Source organism: Cynocephalus volans, chromosome X (assembly GCF_027409185.1).
Source record: "Cynocephalus volans isolate mCynVol1 chromosome X, mCynVol1.pri, whole genome shotgun sequence".
NCBI lineage: Eukaryota > Metazoa > Chordata > Mammalia > Dermoptera > Cynocephalidae > Cynocephalus > Cynocephalus volans.
In genome coordinates, this window is record NC_084478.1 from 83,523,159 (window position 1) to 83,542,802 (window position 19,644).

The 19,644-nt window shown below is 39.3% G+C and overlaps 1 protein-coding gene across 1 annotated transcript; it reads right to left on the reverse strand.

Moving 5' to 3' along the window:
* Positions 1–11,899: 11,899 nt before the first annotated feature.
* Positions 11,900–17,710, reverse strand: NEXMIF (neurite extension and migration factor). Its single transcript, XM_063083041.1, has 3 exons — positions 17,632–17,710; positions 12,592–16,969; positions 11,900–11,993 (listed from the first exon to the last, which is right to left on the reverse strand). The coding sequence occupies exons 1-3, from the start codon at positions 17,708–17,710 to the stop codon at positions 11,900–11,902; spliced, it is 4,551 nt and encodes a 1,516-aa protein (XP_062939111.1).
* Between the last annotated feature and the right edge of the window lie 1,934 nt (positions 17,711–19,644).

A 19,644-nucleotide genomic window follows, 5' to 3' on the forward strand; every position in this document is an offset into this window, starting at 1 on the left:
CACTAGACAAGGATGCCCACTCTCACCACTCCTATTCAACATAGTGTTGGAAGTACTAGCCAGAGCAATCAGAGAAGAGAAGGAAATAAAGGGCATTCAGATTGGAAAAGAGGAAGTCAAACTGTCCCTGTTTGCAGATGACATGATCCTATATATCGAACAGCCTAAAACCTCTACAAAAAAACTGTTGGAATTGATAAATGATTTCAGCACAGTAGCAGGATACAAAATCAACACACAAAAATCAGTAGCATTTCTTTTCTCCAATAGTGAACATGCAGAACAAGAAATCAAGAAAGCCTGCCCATTTACAATAGCCATGAAAAAAATAAAATACTTAGGAATTGAGTTAACCAGGAGGTGAAAAATCTCTATAATGAGAACTACAAACCACTACTGAGAGAAATTAGAGAGGATACAAGAAGATGGAAAGATATCCCATGCTCTTGGATTGGAAGAATCAACATAGTGAAAATGTCCATACTACCCAAAGTGATATACAAATTCAATGCAATCCCCATCAAAATTCCAAAGACATTTTTCTCAGAAATGGAAAAAACTATCCAGTCATTTATATGGAACAATAAAAGACCACGCATAGCCAAAGCAATGCTGAGCAAAAAAAATAAAGCTGGAGGCATAACACTACCTGACTTTAAGCTATACTACAAAGCTATAATAACCAAAACAGTATGGTACTGGCATAAAAACAGACACACTGACCAATGGAATAGAATAGAGAATCCAGAAATCAACCCACACACTTACTGCCATCTGATCTTTGACAAAGGCACCAAGCCTATTCAGTGGCGAAGGGACTGCCTCTTCAGCAAATGGTGCTGGGATAACTGGATATCCATATGCAGGAGAATGAAACTAGATCCATACCTCTCACCGTATACTAAAATCAACTCAAAATGGATTAAGGATTTAAATATACACCCTGAAACAATAAAACTTCTTAAAGAAAACATAGGAGAAACACTCCAGGAAATAGGACTGGACACAGACTTCATGAATATGACCCCAAAAGCACGGGCAACCAAAGGAAAAATAAACAAATGGGATTATATCAAACTAAAAAGCTTCTGCACAGCAAAAGAAACAATTAACAGAGTTAAAAGACAACCAACAGAGTGGGAGAAAATATTTGCAAAATATACATCTGACAAAGGATTAATATCCAGAATATATAAGGAACTCAAACAACTTTACAAGAAGAAAACAAGCAACCCAATTAAAAAATGGGCAAAAGAGCTAAGTAGGCATTTCTCTAAGGAAGATATACAAATGGCCAACAGACATATGAAAAAATGCTCAACATCACTCAGCATCCGGGAAATGCAAATCAAAACCACACTGAGATACCATCTAACCCCAGTTAGGATCGCTAAAATCCAAAAGACCCTGAACGATAAATGCTGGCGAGGTTGCGGAGAAAAAGGAACTCTCATACATTGTTGGTGGGACTGCAAAATGGTGCAGCGTCTATGGAAAATGGTATGGAGGTTCCTCAAACAATTGCAGATAGATCTACCATACGACCCAGCTATCCCACTGTTGGGAATATACCCAGAGGAATGGAAATCATCAAGTCGAAGGTATACCTGTTCCCCAATGTTCATCGCAGCACTCTTTACAATAGCCAAGAGTTGGAACAAGCCCAAATGCCCATCATCAGATGAGTGGATACGGAAAATGTGGTACATCTACACAATGGAACACTACTCAGCTATAAAAACGAATGAAATACTGCCATTTGCCACAACATGGATGGACCTCGAGAGAATTATATTAAGTGAAACAAGTCAGGCACAGAAAGAGAAATACCACATGTTCTCACTTATTGGTGGGAGCTAAAAATTAATATATAAATTCACACACACACACACACAAAACCGGGGGGGGGGGAAGAAGATATAACAACCACAATTACTTGAAGATGATACGACTAGCAAACAGAAAGGGCATTGTTGGGGGGAAGCGGGGGAGGGAGAAGGGAGGGAGGTTTTGGTGATGGGGAGCAATAATCAGCCAAAATGTATATCGACAAAATAAAATTTAAAAAAATAATAATAAATAATAAATAAATAAATAAATAAATAAATAAATAAATAAATAAATAAATAAATAAATAAATGTTTTATATGTGTTATCTCATTTAATTCTACCCCAAATCCTGTAAGCGAGGCACAATAATTATTCTCACTTTACTGGTGGGGAAATTGAGGTACGTCTTATTGTTAGCAAGAGAAGCAGCTTGGATTCAGTACCAGGCTGTCTGACTTCATGTCCATGTTCTTAAATGCTAAGCCATCTAGCCTGACCTCTTCATTTTTCATATGGGGAAGTTTAGGCCCCAAGGGAAATGACTTGTCCAAGTTCTTAAACCAATTTAGTGGCAAAGCCAGGAGCAGAACTCAGGTATCCTGATTGATAATTTGTAGCTTTAACTACTTCACTTTATCACTGATAATAAATTAACTCTGATAATAGATGTTTAATATAATGACTCTTCTAATTTTCACTTTAAAATGGTATCTTTCTCCAGATGAAGAGCAAAAGCTTTTTGAGCCAGGAATTTACAATTATCTTAGTTGGAAGCCTAAAACAAAAGAAAAATATTTGGGGTAGGGAGCTGGATTGATTTCTAAGGGATCAAAATAAGAACTATTAGGAAAACACTTGCATACAAGTACTAAACAATAGCAAGTATTAAGTACGACCTGACTGGCCACCTGGTAAAAGACTTTATGAATGTGATCGTCAATTTTCATGACAAGTCTATGACAGTGATAGTGCTGCTAAGCTAGGTGTTTTGGGCGGAAAATCTGGGATACAGAGAGATTCAAATAATTTGTCCCAAATCACACAGCAAGTAAATGATGGATCTAAGCTCATTCTCAACTCTGATTCCATAGTATGGGGAAGTGTGAGTGGCATTTTGTCACATCGGTTCCTCCACAACAAAGGATGGAGGGTTTTTCTTCTCAGTGCTTACAGACAGCAAATCATTAGCTACTTTATATGTGGTTATTCATCTTAAACCAACCACTGGGTGATTTTTGTTTTTGTTTTTGTCTTTTTTTTGGAAGTTGTTCAGTAATAGGGATTGAAGCCTGGACATTGGTGTTATCAGCACCACACTCTAACCAACTATTTTTAAACTATTAAATTGTACCTGTCTATTTCTTTTGTGGACTTTTAGAGGGCAAAACGTGTGCTTTATCTTTAAATCCTTTGCTTTCCTAGCATCTAGCAGAATACCTGACACAGATTCAACTATTTATTGAATAATGGTTAATGTCAGTATTAACATTTGTCATCATATTTTTGACGTGGTATAGTCAATATGGTTTATGCTGAAAAAAAGCATGTTGACTTAGAGACATAGGCTTCTGATGGGACAAACACAAAGGGCTTTGCCAGCTCTGGTGAAAGTCTTTGAAGATTATTATTAGTTGTGTGATTCTGAGGAAGTTTACTGCACCTCTCTGTGTCCCAACTTTCTTATATTTAAAATAGGGAAGATGCCTCCTTTGCAGGGTTGTTGTGAGAAATTATAATTCATGTAAAGTGGCTGGCACATATCAGACAATAAATAAATGATGGTTATTATCTTGGATCAGTAAAGAAGAGGAGGTAGACTAAGAGATATAGGGAAGATGTTTTGGGGAATTCATACCCCTAATACAGTATTTCCTAGTCTGTGAACCCCCTGAAATTCTATATAAAATTCTGAGAATTTTCATTTTTCTGGGGAGAAGGCACACTGATTTAATTAAATTCTCAGAGTGGTATGTAACCTGAAAAGTTTAATAACTACAACTCCAATTACTTTTAAATAGAAAATTGTATTAAAACGGTGCCATAATCACCCCTCCCCCAAACTATTAAAAGCTCAAATCCAAGGCAGATCAAATGTCTTTAGACAGAGGATCTGCCATCTTCCCCCTAAGCTCTGGTACTATCTCAATTTTGGCCAGAGGAGAAAGAAAGGTATGTGAAACCACAGGGAAAGGAATGGGACCACACTAACTCCAACTCTGACACTAGTTTAGTTCAAGAAGAATCTCTCTAAGGCCGTCTCTTCACCAGAATACATCTCTTGAATACTGCACAGAGTGAAGAATATGCATTTGGAATCTCTATCACATATGCAACTCTTAGAAATTAGGACAAATAAAGCCTCAGAACGTTAGAGGGGTCTGATCATGTTGGCCTTAACTGCTGTAACCTTCATTCTCTATTCTCCCCTGCCCTTTTAGCCTTGAAACTTAAAACCTCTTTTTACTCTTTAAAGTAATGTGCTGGGAATTTTGTTGCAGTCTCTCATGGTCCATGGTGACGAGAAAAAGACAATACAGTGCACTTTAAATAAAGGACTGTCTGATTGCTTTTTGCTGTTAAAATAATCTGTGCATTGATAATGAATAGTTTTATTTTTAAATGCCCTTACTTAGGAAAATAAAAAGTTGATGACTCTGTGAAGGTTCCCCTTTCCATTTATTTTTCTTTATTAAAAAAAATTCCAGGTGCAAAATCCACGTCTGAAAATCATTGAATTAGGGCAATGTTACAACAGTCCAGGTGAAATACCACGAAAGCTAGAATTAAGGTAGTAGCAATGCTGATGGAAAGGCAGGAGAAGTGAAAGTGACCATTTGGATGAGAGAATGGAAGAGAAAGGAGTCACTGGCTTGGTTCAGTAATTGGATGGATGGCAGCACCATTCCCGAAACTAGAGAACACTCAGAATGTAAAGGGATTATGAAATCATCTTGAATAATAAGTCTGAGACTGTTGCATACTGTCCAAGTTGAGATAGCTAGCCTATAACTGGAAATATAGAGCAAGAAGTTGGGGGGATTTGTGGAAATCTAGGTGGTAGTTGAGGTGGTAGAAGTGGATAAGTTCATCCAGTGAGAAGAGGGCCACTCCCTCATACACATTTTTCCATGTCTGAGTAATGGTATTCAAAAATCAAGGATGTGCTGTGGTTAGCCAGCTCTCCAGCCTCTAATGGGTGGCTCAAATGGTCTGGGCACTTGAAAGCAAAGTCCAATGTCTCTAGACATAGTAAAAATTAAAATACTGGGCACAGTAGGGATAGAGCTTGGGAAAGTCCTGATTAAAGGAAACACAGCCCATGGATGAGTGGTTAGTAAAATGATGAAGGAACTGTAGGGAATTATGGAAAATCTGATGTCTTTTGGGTACCAGGCAAATCAGCATTTATTACTTTCAATAAACAGCTTTGACACTTTGAGAGGACTGCATCTCTGCAGAATCCATCTGGACCACAAAACAAGGACAGCATTTGTTTTAAGGTCTTTGAAGACTGAACACACTAGAAAATGATTCTCTAATTTGAAGGGCAAAAGAATTCCCTCCAGAAAACTCTAGCCCAATGTTTCTCAAACTTTTATCATGCACACAAATCACCCAGGAATCTTATTAAAATTCAGATTCTGATTCAGCAGAATTGGTGTAGGGCCTAGAATTCAGCATTCCTAACAGGTTCCCAGATGATGGTAATGCTGTTGGTACTCTTCAAATTGTTACTCAAAGTGTGGTTAGAATCTTCCATGGCAATCTGACATTGATGAGTGGACTTGTCCCAAACAGGGCAGAAACTTTTTATAATTCTTTCCTTTTTCCTTGTTATACTTGTTTTGAAATATAATTTTACGTGTTGAATCAAATACATTTGGGCTTTTATTTGGCATGTCTTTTCCCCATTTCACTCCTTTACAATCTGACATTTTTTTTTTCCTGGCCAGTACAGGTATTGAACCCTAGACCTTGGTATTGTCAACACCATACTGTAACCAACTGAGCTAAGCGGCCAGCCCCATTTCATTTTTTTAGAAATTAATTTTTATTGTGTTTTATAATAGTATTGGTCTGTGATGGATGGTAAAAAAAAATTCATCCCTCACCACATATAGTTTGAGAAACACTGGTCTAAACGATGAAGAACTTTATTTGGGACACAATATTTAATTAGAAATGGCTTGATTTATGTTACATATGATTCTAAAACAGTATTTTAAACTTTTCTTTTTATTTATTCCATAAACAATAACAAAACTCAGCTAGGTAACATTATGACAATTTCACCATACATTCAGTCACAAATATTTAAAACCTTTGCAACAAGAACAACAAAACCAGAGGTGTTACAAGAATAATTTACAAGAAAATCTATAAAACAGCAAGAAGCTCACAAATGTTCATTTTCTTTTGCACAAGATCACTACACCCTTTCACAACATGTTTTGTTACAAAATTCCCAACAAAAGTGTATTTTTTCTTTGTATTGTGGTTTCTAAAACCAGAAACTTTGAAGTAAATATCCTTTTATTAGCACCTAGTGGTGCAGAAAAAGGAAAACTCTCACATACAGACACTTCACAGCACTTTTCTAAGAAAAATATACACTTACAAAATATGTTACAAATTGGCACACTTAAAAATATACAAGATTTTGTAGGCGTCTTAAGAGTGATCCTTAAGCTTTATACTTCAATTGACTCTACAGATTATTTATAAAGCTTAACTCTAAAAGAAAAAAGGCAAATAATTTCTAACATTTTTAAGTTGCAGTGTCATATGTCAAACAGAAACTTAGGTTACATTCATAAAAAGGGCCTCTAATGCTTTTATTTTAAATTTTCTTAAATGCTTAAGGGGCTTGGGGGAGAAGAAAAAATGGGGACAATCGTTTTCTTTAGCACCATAAATAAGTAACTTACTAAAGAGGTGCATTCAGTTCTATGGAAACTAAGGACTAGTACATTCAAAACTCTGTAGGCAGCAAACTCCAGTCAGTGCTACAGGTGTCCCGGTAGAGCATCTTAAGATTTCTACCTTCCTCGCTGGGAGCAAAAAACAAAAGGCCTCTTCTAGTTTTCATTCTAAGCCTTTTCTTTTGTGCTGTAAACAACCAGGCATCTCTCAAAGAGGCAGAATGACTTAAATATCTCCTTCCTTCTTTTTGAATGGGATGTCATTCTGAGACTCAAAAGCCCCTGAGCCTGTTAGATGGACAGACATCCTTTCCATTTCATGTGGATTAGTTTCTTCAGTGTCTTTAGTATCTATTTACCCAGATACTGATTTTAAAAGCCTCATTCACACCTTGAACTCTGTACTAAGCCTCTCTTTTACATTGTCCTTTTACCTCTTAGTTATGATTCTGAAACCAAGAATACTTCTCAAGTATCAGGTAGCTGCAATGAGAGCTCTGCTTCATGACTGTAGCTACTTTATAATGCTGAGTAAAAAATGTGCCTTAAAGGGTAGCCTGAGTACTGTCATCAAAATAATCCCATGCTGGCTGAGAACCCTCAAGCTGATAACAGTGTTTCCCAAGTTAAACAGCCCAGCTAAAATTTTTCCTCCCTTATTGGGATCTTTGAGAAACCTTATAAAATCCCTGGCCTACACTGCGTGGACAAGATCCCTATTTGTAAGTAAAATGTTTGATTTTGGTACTAAACCTTTTAAACATAACTGTAGGCTTAGTGAAGTCTATGATTAGAAAACAAACCAACCTCAAATTAGTTTTATTTTATAAAAAAGACACATTTCTGTAGTGATGATCAGTCACTAAAAAAATCTCTAAATGAAAACAAAAACTCCTTAAACTACATAATTTCCCAGTAATACAGAAGAAAACAAACATTTCTAGTTTCAGCAATAGTTAGGACTAGCTAGGGCTCCATTCGCCTCTTCAGTGCAGAAACTTAGCTCTTTTCAATTCTTGGAACTGTTCAGAGAGCATCAGTAAATTGAAGATGTGGTGGATCTGCATCAGACTGGTTCATCTTGGTAAGAGCAAGCCTGGCTAGGAGGTCCTTGGATATGGTTTTTCTCCTTTAGGCAGTAAACACTCATTCAAACTCACTAAAATGGAAATTCACTAGAACTGCAGGACCTCACACAACAGGACATAGGATGATAGCTAGAGTTGCTTACAGCTTTCAAAGCATCCTTTATGCTTCTCTTACACTTACACACACACACACACACACACACACACACACACACACACACACACACACACACACACACACACACACACACACACCTCCCTTGCCCCCTGTACACACACAAATGCTTCCCAGCAAGGAAAAAGGTCAGAGAAGGTGAAAGTTGTCACAAAAGCTCACCTAGCACCAAGGACTTCAGGGAAATGGCTGAAGAAGTGATGGTTAAGGTAGTGCAGGAGGTTTGAAAACATTTAGGAAAAAGTAAGGCCTTAACACATAATTGCAGAGTACTGAGAAGAAGTCAGAAGGGAAAGCTGGGAGGAAGCAGCATATGTGAGGAAGCTGGTATATGAGACACTGGAGAGGCAGAGAGGACAGCCACTGGCTCAAGCCAGTTATCACAGCCCAAACATGACCCCCAAAGTCTCGAAGACCCTTGGTCAGGGCCACTTTTTCAGCACCCTGCTCTACATAGTATAGCACCTAACCAGGGCAGGAGATCAGACCTATTCTCACAGATCTTCAAGGAAAAGGAGTTTCCAAATTTCCTCAGTCACCTGATAGTTTGTCCATGTGTGCATGCCTGCGAGTGTGGATGTGTTTAAAGTTAGATTTGAAAATGGCCAAGGCAATTAAAGGTAATTAAAAACAGGAAAGTTTCCCTCTGAACTTCCAGAAGAAATTAGCCTAAGGTTCTTAAACCCTGACAATTTGGGGAGATGGAATATAAGACCAAAAAAACAAAAACAAAACAAACAAACAAACAAACAAACAACAACAACAAAAAAAAAAACAAAAAAAAAAAAAAAAGAAAAAATCTAAGACTAAGAACTGAGATTAAGTAGGAAAAATAAGGGAGGACACTATTTCCAGGAAAGTAAAGATTAAATGGGACTCTGTTGGGGGGGAATTAATGGGAAGCGGCTTCACAGAGAGGAGAGGTTAGAAAGGAGTAGTAATCAGGAATTTCAGACCAAAGAAAATTCAATATTTCTGACTTGAGATATCAGTGATAGGGCAAAACATTATTTTTATGCATTGGTCCTCACTCCACTAAGGCAGCTGGTTGAATAAAGAATCTCCAATAGGTCTGGCCTACTATGTTGTGACAGGAAGACAAAGAATTGTGAGAGGAGAGACAGGATCAACAGAATGCTAAATACTGAACAACTTAGAACACAATGTACTGAAAGGGATAGTAAATGTGATTAAGAAAGAGAATATGCATCTTCTATCTTGGCCTATTGCTCATTTCTCACTCAGTTTCTTGTTATGTTTCAGTACCAAATAACTGGTTATGAGTCATTAATTCATATGTTAAAAATATATAATACACTGCAGGGCAATAAAAAAGGTGCTGTAAAATGGCAATTCTCTCTGGAGAAAGGGAAAATCTATGCCCTAGAATTGGCCCTTAATGGGCTCCACAGCAGCAAGTGAAAGAGTACCCACTCTAAGGGACTCATGATAGCAAGTTCTGACAAGGAAATTGTTTCCAGCAGTTTCAGGCTGTCCTTCTGCCCCACTCCCACCTTGTTCTCCAAAGCTGAACTAATATTGAAAAATCTGGGACAACTGTCCCATACTTATTTTTATTAAAACACATTGTACCCATGGAACATTTTCTTTATTTCCTCTTTAATTGCCAGTTTTTGATTACATAGAAGCTCCATTCCTGTAAGCCAGCAGGTGACTTTGAGGTCTGGAGTTTTGGGGATCACAGTTCAGGAAGAGTTGGTGATTCCAAGCCAAAATTCAGCTGCAAAACAGAACAAACAAAAACAAAAACAAAAAGACCAGCTCCTAGGAACCAGCCATAGCATTCAGTATAAACAGCTAGCTATCAAAATAGAGAAATAGAAGAAAGTGTTCCAGTTTGATTATTTTCCCTTTTGGATGGCAGCTGTAGGGCAGGAGACATGTTTCATTTGTTGCCTTTCCACTAAGTAATTTTCCAGGTCTCACTGCACACAGAGTGTCAAAGCCTAGGAATGGGCCTGAACCAGCCTCACAAAATGCTTCTCACCCACTCTTCCCCACAGACACAAGAGACTGATGCTGGGAACACACACAATCAAGAACACAGGCTTGTTCATTTTATTACCTAGCTATAAGTAGTAGAGCAGGCTGGTGAAAGGAATCATGGACTCGGAAGTGTGTATACTTTTATATGTGATAAGCTTCCTTCCATTTCTCTCTGACTACTTTCAAATGTTGCTTTTCTGTTTGTGAATATATTTAGGTGACAATGACTAGGTAGGTTCATTTTTTGCTTAAATTTTTCCTTTTGAAACATCTTCTCTTTTTTGTTAAGTCCCCCTTTGCCCCACCCACTTATTCTCCACCCGCCCACCCCAGCCTATATATTCACAAGTTAATAGGTTAGTAACAATATTAGTAAGAATAGTAACAACAACAACAACCAACAACATTAATAATATTAATCCCCTATATCTGTATAGCACTTTACGATCTACAAAGCGCTTTCACATCCATTATCTCATCTGTGCCATAATGCATCAGTCATCAGACGCACAGGCCTTCAACTGTGCAAGGAAAAGAGATCAAATGTTAGAAGTCAAGCAGTGAATAAAGGGGAAGAAAAGCCTAGTAGTGAGGAGTGGTGGAATTGTGAAATTTAGAAAAAAAATGGAGGGAGGGCTGAATAAAAAGTGTGACTTAAAAATTTATATTAAAAATTGATATTTAAGTTTAGCATGTGGCATCAAATACTAGTCATCCTTGGACTAAGTATATATGGCCCAAATCAGTTGTTATCACAAATTATTCAGCTTATCTAATTATATATATATTTAACTCGTAGGAAGAAAAATTTGGTTGAACTGAGATGCTGTAATATTTTCTTTAAATGACATTGGCATTGCAAGATTAAACATAAAGAACGTTAAAGCCATGATATGAGTGCACTTTTGACATAACTGGAATAAAACATTTAGGAAACTACTTAAATAAAAGCAATCTATGTACTTCGTTTATCATTAGTGTTGATTTTATAATTTATCCCAGACTATTATAAAATATATAAAACTGAGATATAAAGTATCAGCAATATAACTTTGCACTTTAAATAATTTTCAGCTACAGATTTTACTTTTAGAAAACAAACTTTCAAAGCAGCTGTTTTGATTCCTTGTAAAAGGTTCTGTAAATGCATATACTTGGGTCCCTGATGGATTTAGATGTAATGACTTTCAGACTTTTCCAACATTTTAACTCTTAGACGATGGAACAAACAAATTTTTACTGTGCCTTAACTGTTCATGTTTCCACACAGGACAGTAGAGTTTAAAACTATAAAGGAATGTATGTATGTGTGTGTGTGTGTGTGTATACATATATATACACATATATTTACACACACACGTGTGTGTGCATATGTATATATACATTGAAAATCCATTAATGAGCTTTAAACTGTGGGATGAATCTGTGAGATGAGGTAAGAAAATTTGGCACATTTCAAACAGTATCCTTTAAGTTTTGGTAAATTGTGTAACACAACATATTTTTCCATTGTGATCTACAGGTGCTATCCACATAAGTGGGGGTGGTTAATAGCAAGAATCACTGGAATGTTTCTGGTAAATTAACAGGGACAAGCTCCCCAAATACTCACAACCAAATGTTGATATAGAAGTAAAAATATATACAGTACAGTCACTTGTTTGTAGTTTGGCACAATGTTTTCCATTTTTTCCTTGTGGGTAAATAGTGCATAAACTACTTGTGCAACTGTATGACTTTTCAAGTCTTTTACATAGAACATCAGATTAAAGTTTGTTTCCAAAGACTTATTCCCACAATTTAAAATTCTTTTCTTTAAGCACTTACATTTCAACATACATACCACAAGGCATATTTTGAAAGAAATAAAACAAACATCAAATGTCTTTCTGGAAAATGCGAGTCTCTTCTTCAAACACCGGTAAAACCCAAAATGTTGTTTCTGCTTTTAGGAGATTGTAGTCAGAATTCCTGCAGAAAAATCAAACAATTTATGCCATCTTAGTTTTAGTGTATGTCCCACAAAGGGATCATACGATCTAAATTTGTTAACATCATACTAGATGCTGTATGATGCAGAAAAAGATACAAACAGCATGGGGTACTAGAAAGCATTCCTAATTGCCACATGTTGAGATTTTGTTTTCCAACTAAGCTCTTTTTGTTTAAATGATCTTGGCTTTTTGTCTACATGACTTTTTAATTCTGTTGTTCAAAATCTGTCTTACTGCAAAGTCCTTCCCTTTTCAAAAATCATTCAAGAGCATATTTTAGTTTTATTTTCTTAATAAGTAAAAACTAACGCTGAATAGCAGAAGAAAAAGTAGCCTTGTTAGAGCTTGTCCCTAGCCACGCCACAACAAAATTGCCCAATCTTTTGGGGTGGCTTAAAGGTATAGAGATTTTCATGCACTTTTCCTTTTCTTTTTAATTTGAAAAAGAAGGGAGTGGGACAGTTTCTTTCATGCAAACTTTTGCTTCCAAGAGGGAAAAAATGAGGGACTGTGGGCTTAGCAGGTAGTAGGAAAGCTAAGGGTGCATCATCTCAGCCATTTTGGTGCAGTATTACCTCAGTTTTTCAAAAGAAGCTGTCCCAGCCTCATCCTTGTGGACCTGTTCTCTCTCCATGCGCTTTCCCTTACACTTCTCATCTCTCAGGCCCTTGGAGCTGGATTTGTGGCGATATAATTTTTTGTGTGTTGGTCCATTATTGCCTAAAGTGCTAGTGTTACTATACTTTTTATCAAAGAAGGCAGAGCGAGAGTCCTCATTACAACCAGGCATGTTTGCACGACCAGGATCACCTATTGCTGCTTTTGCATTGCTTTTGCTCACACCCTTGATTGACCTGTGATTCTTAATGGCTCCTGGGGACCCACTGTTGACCTTTTTCTTAGACTCCTGTGGTGTCCCAGCCAATATTTTGAGGGTTTTTAATTTTAGACTATTAGACTCAGGGGAATAGAATATGTTGGGGTCCCCATGGTGCTCCATGGGTTCCCAAAGGGGCTCTATGGAGGCCATCATGAATCTCTGCACATCTGCCATACCAGAGGCAATGTTGGACAAGATATAAGAAGGCTCCTGAAATTCTCGTTGGTCATCATCTAGGAGGCTGTTGGTGTTGGTGCCCATGCTCATGTTGCTCCAGCCTGGGCTGCTCTCCTTCCCCAAAGCCCAATTTCCAGAAAGTCCCTTCTGATTTGGAATCTTCACAGAGGCCATAGGGACACCATGTTGGATACATTCAGCCAATGTCTTCCCAGGGGAGGATATGTTGTTGGTTTGGCCTCCCCCACGGCCAATGCCAGTTTGCATCTTCTCTCCATTGATAACAGCCATGTATTTCCCTTTCTTTGTTGATTTAGGGACCTGGCGGGAGGTTTTGCCAGGTGGCTTTTCAATCCCTTTGTTGCTGGCTTTGGGGGATTTTTTCCTAGTGCTTTTCTGAGAAGAGCTTTGATTAACAGACCCACTCTTGCTGGGCAAACTTTTCTTTCTTGATTTCGACACTTTGTTGTTGGTACTAATTTGACCAGATGGATCATCAAATGTTGACAGGCAAGGGTTTTTTTGGAGCAGACTGACAGAATCCTCATCATTGAACATATGGAACTGAAACTGATGGTTATTTAAAGTAAATCCATCACCCACTTGGACTTGCTGTGAAAGGGTACTGCAGTCCCACTTAATTTTCTCCATGCTGCCCAATGGTTCTGGCACACCTTCTTGGAACCCCTTCAGTGTTCCTATTGTCTTGATACTCTCACATCTGGTAATTTGAGGGGAAAGACTAGGGGTGTCAGGTGGAGAAATCTCTGAAAGGGAAGAGTGGCGGAATTTGTCAGGAGTGAAGTTGGAGATATCCAGGAGGTCAGTGGACTCCTTTAGCGGTGCTATCTCATCAATGCTCTGCTGTATCACCAGCTTGGGGCTGCAATGGGCCAGAAAGTCATCAGTGATGTCATCATCACCATCCTTTTCACAGGACTTTAAGCTTAAGGAGCAATAATTGCTTGAGTTGACAGAGAGTGGTGCCATTGAATCAAAGCTAAAGAGCCGACCATCATCCATGTTGACTGGGCCTTGCTGGAAAGGAAAGCAGATCTCTCCATTATTAAAGTGACATAATTGATAAGAGTCATCAGATGGGAGCTGGGTGTCTTGCACAGAAGCATATAGAACCTTGTTGCAACCATTGCCACCACTGTTGAGGCAGATTGGACTGTATGTTGTAGCTGTGAGGTTATTTTCCATGGAGACTATTTGGGAGGCTCCAAATTCACTGGATTGGGTTGGGGCTGTCTCCCTTGAGACTTCAGCTGTGAATTCCTGGGGGCCAGAAGTAGCCTTGTTGGGCCACTTGTTTCCATAGTTGCTTGATTCCATTTTGAAGTTATGAGATGACTGCTGCAGATCAGAGTCAGAGGATGAGGAGAGCACATGGTCCTGGGCAGACTGGAGAGGTACAAATGATTTTTCTGTCTGAGCAAGGCTGCCTTCATTTTGCTCTGGAGAATGGTGAATGAAGTATGAGATACTAGTACTATTTGACAAGTCAGAAGCATCTAACAATGTCTGCAGATATCCTCCAGGGATAACAGGTATATTAGTGGCAACATTAGTAGATGACAGAGGCATTTCAGAAGAGCAGGTAGATGGTAGGAAAGTGGAATTCTTAGCAACTTTTGCCTCCTGAAATTCAGATAGATGAGAACCATTTGAGGTCCCAGGAATAGCTTCATTCTTTAAATTAGCCTTGGAGGATTGGTCTTCCAAGAGAGGGCTCATTTGAACAACAGGCTTGCTTTCTTGCCCAGGAGCTTTGATTTTCTTGGATTTTAACCTAGCTTCACTTTTAAATTTGATTTTGTTGAGCACTTTCCTCTCTGGCCCCTTAAACTCTATGTCTTGGGCTTTGACTTTCAGTGAGTTAGGACCTGTAATGTCATTTAAATGTGATCCATGTGCACAGCTGGGGGCAGCCAGAGATGCTGACTTTAGTGTATCTTTTAGGCCTCCATCTTCTTTATGATTAGCAGCTTGCCTCTGATCATTGCAGAATGAAACCTGTTTACTACTTGTTGAAGTTTCCACAGATGGGATTCTTTGAATTCTGTGCCTGTTGCCAAGTTTAGATTTTCGTTTGCGAGCAGGTGGCAGGAATGACACTTCAAAGCTACCTGGTTCAAAGCTTTGCTTTTGGCATAAGGGTGTCCTGATGGAGTCTGTGCTACTGTTTCTCTGTTTCTTCTTCTTCTGCCAGAAGCCCTTCAAGGGTGCCAGCTTGGCGTATTTGTTGAGCTGATTCTCACTCAAATTCACTGTTGTCTCACTTGCATCCACCTTACTCAACTTCACCAGCATGTTCTTTTCACCTTTAAAGCGATTGATGATGATATATTTGATAATAACAGGGGGTTCCTTACGGGTTACTTTTCTTCTTTTTTTTGGACACCATTCATCATCATCTTCCTCTTTGGAACCACCTGGAAGCCATTCTTTCCTCTCATTTACTTTTTCACCCTCTAGTGAGTCAACATCATACAGATAATCTTCACTGTATCTGACTTTTCTCTTGGCTCGTAGCCCATAGTTCTGCTGGGAGGAGGAGCTGCCAGAATTAGTGTCCCGAGACATATAGCGGCTACAGTCCTTAATCTCCCTCATGGCATCATATGATACCTCAATGAAGGAACTTGCATCACTGAAATTCCCTGATGTCTCCAGGGAATCAGCAAGACGGCTCTGCTTCGGATTCTTAAATGGCCCTACCTCAGTCCCACTGCATGGTTTATTTAAGGCAGATTTTCCTCCATTATCCTTTCCATCTTTTTTCTCAACACTTTTGTCTTCCTGTCCTTCCTCTTTGCCTTTCTTCTTGTCCAGGTTTTTATCTTCTTCCCCCCAGATGATGCTCACATCAGGGACCTTGAATTGGGAAAGATCACTGCTCTGCTTCAGGGCCCCACTCTTAGATTCCCGCTTGGGGCAGGTAGTAAAGACACTGGGAAAAAAGTTGAATTGGGCATCCTCCTGCATCAGAAGTGTGGTCTTGTCTCGAACATTGTCCTGAAAGGACTCATATCGAATTTTCAGGGAGCAGACATCACTGCCCAGTGTTGACTCGTCATCATCAAACATGTAGTTATCTACATCTTCTTCAGAGAATAGGTTGACAGACAGCTCATTCTTAGAACAAAGGTCGAGTAGTTCAATCTTACTCTCACTAATGAAAGTCTCAAAGTAACCCCAATCCTGATTTGAATTTGCAAGCAAAGCTTCTTCTGTATTGCACTTATCTAACAGTAATGCCTCATAATAACTTTTCTGAGCTGGATCCTCCAAGTCAATGTCAGGTTTCTCAGCTTCTCGTTTATCTCCTGCCCTTGACTTATGCAGGGGGAAGCCTAGGAGCTGGTCTGAGAGCAGCTGCTCTCCATATTTCATGTTTTCTCCAGCATTAATACACTGAATCCCTATATCAGAGACTGCACACGTTTCATAATCCCTATTTATATCACTGACTTTCAGACTGATCCCTGGCTCGGGATCTACTGTATCCTTGGATTCCATGAAGCAGCCCAAGCAAGTCCGGCTTGGCTGCATGAGGCAGTCCCCATTCAGAGCTGACATGCCTGCAGGCTCCATGATGGCAAATGGAGCTTTCTCACACTCATTGGGCAGTGACCATGTGTTCAGGCCTTTTGCATCGCCAGATGTGAGGGAGATGGCATTCACAGAAGCACTATTAGCAGCATGCTCAGGTGCTTCAATCAGGCCCAAAGGAGAGGGAGGGCTCTGCATACAGGGCTTCTTAGAGGGAAGAGGCAGGATACCCCTGGGATACATCAGGGTCTCTTTTTGTACCACTGGTATAGGCTGGATTGGTGCAGCAGCTTCTAGAGCTGTAAATGACTTCATTGCCACATCTTGTTCCTCTGAGTCTAGAGAAAAGGGAAAGAAATGATAGGAATAAAGTTAAGGGTCTTAGACCAGACTCATTAATCTTGATCAGAAACCCTTGATCAGTTTCTGGTACTTGATCTTATTATATAAGCTAAGCCTCTGCTTCTTTATCTTTAGAAATCAAATACAATGTTAAAGAGCAATCCTGATTTTATATTGAACATTCATGCAAATGAAAAATAGTAATTCTTTAGGCCCAGCTTCTTCCTCACCAAAAGACAGAGCTCTCCTCAGAAATGAGGAAAGAATTAAACTGCTCAATCAATTGGAAAGTTAAGGCTTTTGGGGGACAATGCTCAGATGGTTTTGACCTACGAGGCTCAAGCCCATCCTTCATACCCATGTTCTGGAAGCTCCTAGTAAATCTAGAAGTTCCAAGCCTCATATTAGAATATATTTTTAGTTCACTAGGAATTTTGAGGAACTTCATCTGACAGAGATGATTTGGGAGGGCAAAGTGGTAGGATTAGATGCTTCCTGGAGCTTCTTCTAGCCCAGTTAGAGATTTAGTGGAATAAAGTTTAGGACTATAGAGTCATCCTGAACTCAACCTGTCCCAACATTATGGATACTGAAAATTCATAGTAATAACAAAGGACTACTGGGAGAGATATTGTATACCATAATTAAATTTCCTTACCATTTTCTTTGACACCATTTATCATAGTGTTTTCTCTGCTGTCTGAGGCAAAAATAGCCTTATCTTGTTGATTATCCATGAATGTAACCTCTTATTGTTTCATTCCAAGTCCAAATGCTGTCCAACCTGCACATTTCAAATACATAATATCAGTCATTAAATTTGTTTTCTTCTGTGTTTTACAGGTTATTTCAGCTAGAGGGGTCTTAAAAGGCTCACTGGGATTTACCTGCTTCCAGACTGGCTTCATTACTGATATTGTTTTTGTTTCATAGTTTATACCTACCATATAAGTCAATTTAGAAACTCACGCTTCATTCATACATCCTAGATCTTTCTATTCCATATAGGCCACCATACTGTTCAAAACTAAAATTTGAGAAAGCAGGTATACTTACACTTTCCTCCACATAGTAACAAATTTCACCTAATTATGGCTGCCCAATTAGAAAGGATGCAAAGCAGAGTCCAGACTACCTGAGATAAGGGTTGTGCATGTGAGGAGATTAGCTTTATTTCTGTTTGCCTCATTTCTTTTTTCTTATATTTTTTAATTTTAATTAATCAATATACAATATAGTTGATTTTCGTGTCCATTTACCAATTTCTCCTTTTACTGTTTGCCTCGTTTCTACTTCAGATGATTAGATGCTCTTCAAAACCAAGCCAATTCATACATACATCACACTCAGATTTTCTCTTTCTGTGCCCTAAAATTTGACTGCGAAGGATGAAAGAAGTACAAAATCTCTTGGTTTCTTGACTTTCAGGACTTCAACTTGGATTTTGATCAATATTCCTCCAAGCCCATAGCAAAAACTTAAAATGTACCTACAAAGAAGACCTAGATTTTCTGAAAAGCTCCCAGCATCATCTGGCATTTTTAGGGCATAGTACACCTATTAATAGCTCCTCATCTCCTGCCCACCTACCTGTATTATCTCCTTCCATATGCAAAATGATAGGAGATGTAGCCACCCGAGATGGCGGTATCTACCATGTACCAGTACAACCTGCACAAATCCCTATTTATTCCAGCCCCCCTGTTCCTAGACCTTCTTTCCAGACAAGTATCCATCCCTTTATTAAAAAGCACACACTGGGCCGGCCCCGTGGCGCACTCGGGAGAGTGCAGCGCTTGGGAGCGCAGCGGCGCTCCTGCCGTGGGTTTGGATCCTATATAGGAATGGCCGGTTCGCTCACTGGCTGAGCGCGGTGCGGACGACACCAAGCCAAGCGTTGCGATCCCCTTACTGGTCACAAAAAGACAAAAAAGAAAAAGCACACACTACTGGCTGGCTGGTTAGCTCATTTGGTTAGAGTGTGGTGTTGTAACATCAGGGTCAAGGGTTCAGATCCCTGTACTGGCCAGCACCCCCCACCCCCAAAAGCACACACTACTGATAGCTGAGCACTACTGCAAGAACCTCAATTGTATATTCATTAATCCTAATGCATGCATGTGTTATAAAAGGTGGATGCAACACTGAGGGAAAAAGAAGCAGTAACAGTTTCAAATGATTCAATCTGTTAGATATTTTACCTATCTGGGACTATATTCTTATCTATAAAATAAGAATTCTCTATTAGACAATCTCCCAGTTTAAAAAATGTTAGATGAAGGAGTGTGGGGACCTCAAGAGCTGAGGGCAGCCCCCACTGACAGCCAGCAGGAGCACAGGGACCTCAGGAGCCAAGATCAGCCCATGCCAACAGATGGCAGGAGCATAGGAACTTCAGGAGCTAAGAGTAGCCCCTGCTGACAGATGGCAAGAGTGTGGGGTGCCATCATGTGGGCAGCTCACTGCTGCTACAGACCACTGCCATGCAGGTGGTTTTCCATACGCATCACTACAGCCAGCACTGCCACAAGGGTGGCTCACCACCACAGCAACAGCCACCATGCCACAGTAGCTACCACCACTGTGCAGGTGACCCACCAATCACTTGACTGCATCGACACAAGGAGGGTCACCAGTGGAGCCCAGGGAAAGAGGTGAGTGAGCGCAAACA

Bases quoted from the DNA above. Each gene is read 5' to 3' on its own strand.
- NEXMIF (XM_063083041.1), bottom strand. From the start codon at position 17,710: ATGGATAATCAACAAGATAAGGCTATTTTTGCCTCAGACAGCAGAGAA. The intron at 16,970-17,631 runs GTAAGGAAATTT...CCTTTTCTCTAG, and splicing joins AAATGGTGTCAAAGAAAATG to ACTCAGAGGAACAAGATGTG. The intron at 11,994-12,591 runs GTAATACTGCAC...ATTTTTCTGCAG, and splicing joins GCTTCTTTTGAAAAACTGAG to GAATTCTGACTACAATCTCC.